Source organism: Necator americanus, chromosome II, assembly GCF_031761385.1.
Source record: "Necator americanus strain Aroian chromosome II, whole genome shotgun sequence".
NCBI classification, from domain to species: domain Eukaryota; kingdom Metazoa; phylum Nematoda; class Chromadorea; order Rhabditida; family Ancylostomatidae; genus Necator; species Necator americanus.
The window spans coordinates 34,608,208-34,614,207 of NC_087372.1; the positions used below are offsets into that span (position 1 = coordinate 34,608,208).

Sequence of the window (6,000 nt, forward strand, 5' to 3'; positions counted from 1 at the left end):
ATTCTTTTCCTTTTCATGTAGATTCTTTTCATTTTTTCAACTTGTCGAGAGGGGAAGGGGGTGTTGTCCGTATATGCCACATAAGGGAACTGGATGTACTAGAACTAAAGTAATTTTCGGTTTGTGGGATAAAGTGCTGTTTTTGTCATTCAATAGGAGTTTGAAGTGACTGGAAGTGGCAAACCTGTTGCTCCCATTTCGTTGTCGTAGGCCCATATCTGCAGGTGTAGGGAACAGCTGTAGTGGGCGCCTCACTCTTTGAGGCAATTGCTGTACTGGGTTGTTCGTCCAGGTCCAATCAGGTGGTCAGGGGATCAATTTCCTTTGTACACAGAATTTCTGCATTGACAGTATCAAAAATCAAGCGCTACCGCACAGGCGCTACCCTGTCACCTCGTTTAGATAGGCGCGGACCAGCGGCCCATAGTCGCCTTCATCAGCTGATATGAGTATAATGCTGGTCGTTGTTAACCTCCTTGCGCACCATAAACGGAATTGTGGGCTCGGTAGGCAGTAGTAGGCAAAAAATCTGATATTATTGGCTGCAGTTGAGCAAGACTTGGATTCGAGACCATATCTTAGGCCTGAGCACGAACCATTCTTACAAAGTCGCTTCCGCACATTCGACGAGAGCCTGTCTCCTTGCTCGCCCGCATCATTACCGAAGTACAGGCGATTTTGTACGCGGCAGATTTTTTTCAGGAGCTGCACGAGTCTCCTGCGCCACTTCTAGCCATTCCTTAACTAACAGGGCACCGATCTGTTCAAAATCTACCTGAGCTACGCTGAATATCCACTTCACGCGATGTTGAATCAACCTGAAAGCTTTGTTCAAATCCATTATCCACGGCTCTTCGTGGCACTCGCTGTCATCAATTTTCTTGTGGTGAAAGGACTATTTCTGGGATAATGGATGAAGGTGCCGAGGCCTTTGAAGGCTTGGTACATCGGATGTGTCAAGTCAATGACTTTGTCCTCGCAAGCAAAACAACAACCTCTTACTGACTGAGTTACAACATGGTACTGGTGCTAAGACACCCTTCAAAAATAAAAAAAAAAACTTATAACAAAAAAAAAAAAAAATTTTTTAATGGAGGGAAAGACAACACTTGTGCGCCGGAGCCAAATATAGTGGAAATACTTTTCGGTCGCGCTAGAGTCAAAAGGCTAAATCGCAAAATTGCAACAACGTCGCTGTATACACGTAGTAATTCAATTTGATTTGGTTATACGGTAACTAAGCAGACGTACAAATGGGATGGACACATGAATCACTTTTACTGAAGAAAAGATATCAATTTCTTTTTCTTTTTCGTTCTTTAGGACCATACTGGATTATTCTTCGCAGAGCAACTGCTCATAGTTCAAACTGCTCATAATTTTCTCATAGTGGGAATGATTCAAGAGTATTTTTGCGTAGGATTTCCGGGAAGAACAATGTGTATGCATCAAAATTCGATGAAAAACCTAATTCTAACGCGGTTAAAAAGAAAGCCACCGTACACTGTCGGCATTATTGTTTTCCGCGGTACGGCATATTTAGAGCTGCTATCCGCCGCTGCTTTTCGCGCACCGCTAACGCTTGTTTGTGTAAGCAAGCGCGAGTTTAAACACCTGCAATGACCGGCCGATGACCGCCCGTTATTGTGCTATTCCATAGGATCAGTCATCATGTTTCTAGTAGTATTATTATTAGGTTCCGTACATGCTAGAATATTCCATAAGGTAGGTGAAGAAAATTTTGTTTTTCCTGTGACTTACTGTTATTCAGAGGGATCTTTATTCGGGATCGGGATCGGGGATCCTTCACTTATTCAATAGTACATTAATCTTTAGTAATACATAATTCTTTTTGGAAAAAGAGAAGAACTTGTCAGTATGTATATGGAACTCTTTAGAATTTCCCATTTCTCATTTCTCAGGCAATTTCATTATTGTATGCAATTCCGTTGAACTGAAAAAATATTTTATGAAAAACGTGTCCTCGACTGTCATTGACTACATCTCATTTGGATTAGTGCGGTGTGGCACAACATCCGACTAAACGCTAGAAACGTTACCTAACCAGAAGCTAACCGATCAGCTGTTTTTTTTTCGTTGCTATTCGCGTTTATCTTATATTCAGTTAATACAATAAAATTTGTTAGGCTTAGTGGGGAAATGGTTGGAGATGTCCTGATGAAAAAATGAAGGAAATCACGCAGTTTGTTGTTGTTTACTACACTTGGCTACTTATAAAAGTATGACGTAATTTTCGTGGCACCTTTTGACTTCGGGAGGTTGGTTGGCATCGTCGGTAAGAGTTTCCAGAGTGACTGCACGATCGATTGACGGTTCGAAACCACACCAGTGCCAACCAAGCCTTTCATCCCTATGAGGTCGACTAATTGGTGCAAGACTTGTCCGGGAGGATGTCTGTCTGGCTAGCTTCCGCATTCCAATAGGCTAGACGTGCGTTCGTGCATCTCATACGATTCTGAATTGAAGTATAGTATGACGTATCCTAAGCGGATTGATTAGTCCTAGACACTCCAGCCGCTTTATCCTTCATCCTAATGACTTTATTCTTGAATCGTTGCTTGAATTCAACCGACCGCTGATCTGGCTTTCGGAACGGCGAATGAAATCTTCCAAATATTCGTATATTTGCTGAAAGTAAGCGAAAATGGGCAAGAACTATGTATTTCTAATGCGCCTGCGCGAATATCTACAACGACCGTCTGGATTAATTCCACATTTCGCATTAAAATAAGCTGGAATTATATTTTATATCATTTTTTTTTGCCCTCAAGTACATTTGTGAAACTTCCTTGATGTAGCCACGCGAATTCCGCTGCCAGTCCCTGATTGTGTTCGGTGACAGTCTCTCGGATGATGGCGTCGAAGCCATCGGCGAATCTCATGGATTCGCTCGTAATTCGAACGGGAAAATCTGGCCTGAATACGTGGAGCGAATGCTACAATGCGACGAGGTGCGATTTTAATCATTCATGAGTAAAACTCATATTTTTCAGACGTATTATAACAGATTTCCGAATCATTATATAGTATTTTTTGATTCATAAGAATTTAGAAAAAAATGCTACCAGCAAAAACATCGTCCTCTTTTTCTGGAACTTACTGCTATCACCTTATTTGTACTACTTTTTCAGTACTTAAACTATGCGTACAGCGGCGCTAAAAGCAGTATGGATAATTTCTACTTTGACGGTTGGTCAGGTGTTAGTTGGCAAGTACAGAAATATCTTGAGAATCATTTACATCTCAGCGGAGGTGAGTTTCTCATCAATTTCATTTTATTTCAATTAAATTTTTTTATTTTTTAAAAACATTTACATTTTACATTTAATTTTAGTTTTATCAGAGCTGATAGCTACGTAGAATGAAATTTCCTTGAGAATTTTGAAATATGAGGAAATTTCCTCGAATATAGCACTTTCTTTCCAGAACCACTCATAATCTTCCAAACAGGAGGAGTGATTGACTATTTTACTGGTGAGAAGGATACGACTACAGTAGTGGCTAATATTGAAGCTAGTATGGAAAATATCACAAAGGTATGTAGTGTAGTGAGGACGAGAGGGAGAAAAATTAATCACGTTTTCGTATAGATTTTTTTCCAAAGAAAAATAGCCCAAATTCAGTTTTTAGGAAAAATTAGAGAATATGTAAGTACACGTTGCAACTAGTGATAATTTTGTCATAAGAAATGGTTCTAAGTGTTTTAGTTAACACTATAATCATACTAATGTATTGATTAGTATATTGATCAGTCTTAAGAATATATAAATCCGGATACGGTCTTTTCGAATTTAAGTAACGTTGCAATTTTTCGGTACTAATTTGAATGCGAGGGAAAGCTTTGAATAGCAATTTCTCTTCTTTCTGATGCTGCTTTTTTAACTCGATAAAACAACGGTTAATACAAGGGGAAGTACGTCAAATATTAGTTTTCTCTTCAATAAAAAAAGAAATAACGGTGTTAAGATTTTACAGGTGATGAACTCCGGCACTTTAATTGTGCTAACTCTCATGGATCTTGGCACGGCACCAGGTGTGCGAGCAGCAGAAGAGAGTGCCGATCTACAACAACGACTCGGTGAACTGGTTGCAGAAACGAATAGGGTAAGGGAAGGTGACTTGTAAGAAACTGTAAGAAATGGAAGAATGTACAGTTTTTATTCAAATGTGATAGGTAATCGCTGTAAGCGCTAACTAAAATATAGAAAACCTTGCATTCCATCGATCTATTCACAATGAATTTAGCAATTATCACGGATTGTTTTCGATTCGGAACGAGGAACACGTCAACTCTATCCAAAACTAAGAATTCGTCTATTAGACGTCAATCCGATCGTTATGGAAGCGATGAATTCGTTGAATAGTACGGTACCGTTCACCTACCACAATGCTAGCGTCAGGTATGTTCAAGTGCTGCTGTACTAGGTATGATATTGAGGAAAAAGATAATTTTGCTTGGAAAAGGTGCAGGATAAAGAAATTCTTGGGAATGAGAAATGAAAAGAGATGATGCCTTTCTTAGTGTTTTCAAGTAATTTTCTGGCTCGCTCATAAAGTTTGGAAATGAGAATTTCCTATACGTTAACGTATAAACGGATTTAGTTGTTCAATCTGAGGTGGTACGGATTTCAGGTGGAATATTCGTAAACGGGATCGTAGAGGTGATGGAGACGATGGTGATTCTGTCCATTTCTTCCCAATTGTCGTAAAAAACGGCCCGTAAGATATGGCTTCGAGCGTTCCGGCGCGCTACTTTCTTCAACGAGTTCGATTGGAGCGCGCCAGCCTTGTGTATGCGCCGCATCTTCCGGGCCGTTTTTTACGGCAATCAGAAAGAAATTGACGGAATCATCCCTCTCTCCATAATCTGCCATCCTGTACAAGAATACTCCAGCTGAAATCCATACCACCTCAGATTCGTGGGGTGATGCCTTTAAGGTGAGGTTTGCAACAAACACAAAGAGAATCAGAATAGAAGCATCCATGAATAATTGTAAAAATATCATTTATGGTAAAAATTAAATTACAATTCGTACACACACTAAAAATCGAAAAAAAAGCTTTAAAGCTATGGCCGAAACGAAGTTATGAGGTCCTCCGCTTCCACCTCCCACTCACTCTCTTGAGTATCACTAAAGGAATTCACCGCAACTCTAACAGTAGTTGTTAATCTGCAACTTGTTTGTATTAGTTATTGTTTTTATTGTTATACTAGTCATTGTTTACTGCTAGTAACATTACCTGTTTACAGACCACGTTCCGTCTACAATTATGCATATCATGATCTTTGGAATCCGTCCACAATAGTACACTATGCGCTTGCCGAAGAAATTGTGAAACAATTACAGGATCTTTAGCAGAATCAGCAAAATAGTATGGATTTCAATAGCAAGATTTGTAAGATCTGTCACCGATCTTCCTTCTAATCCATTTCTATTACTTTTTTTCCTATTGTCATTCTCCGTTAGGGATTTATTATTCAATCGCCTCTCAGCAATTTATGTAAATATCTGTCTAACTCTATTGATAAAAGCTTCCGCTTCGTATATGTTTAGAAAATCATCGAATTGAATTATATATTTTTTTAATCTATTTTGGAGCTAATAACCAAATATTGTGTTGGAAAAAGTTTATCAAGAGATAAAACACTACGCAGGAAGTGAAATTGCTGACAAAAGCAGAGATAGCGATAAGGCGCTTATTTCTGAAGAAAACTACATTTTCATCGTAGTGCATAAGTCAATAATATGTACTACGTGAAAAAAATCGTAGAATCTTACAAATGCGATAATGCTGAAGTGTTTGGCCGGTAAGGAAACATGATAGTGGAATACTTGAACGCGTAATAATGTAACGATGTCAGGAAAATAGCTATTTTCTAGAAATTCTTGCATTTTTTTTTCATTTTCTTGGCAAGTTTTAGACGATATTCAATTTTCGATATCAGTTGCACAGAATATGCGAAGCTTTTTTTGTTGC

At 38.9% G+C, this 6,000-nt stretch overlaps 1 protein-coding gene across 1 annotated transcript; it reads left to right on the plus strand.

Annotated features, from left to right (window-relative positions):
• Positions 1-1,671: 1,671 nt before the first annotated feature.
• On the plus strand, positions 1,672-5,378 carry RB195_020418 (uncharacterized protein; the record flags this gene model as incomplete). Its single annotated transcript, XM_064188701.1, has 7 exons — positions 1,672-1,725; positions 2,820-2,972; positions 3,153-3,273; positions 3,448-3,557; positions 3,997-4,125; positions 4,267-4,421; positions 5,273-5,378. 7 exons carry the CDS (start codon positions 1,672-1,674, stop codon positions 5,376-5,378), a joined length of 828 nt encoding a protein of 275 aa, XP_064044582.1.
• Between the last annotated feature and the right edge of the window lie 622 nt (positions 5,379-6,000).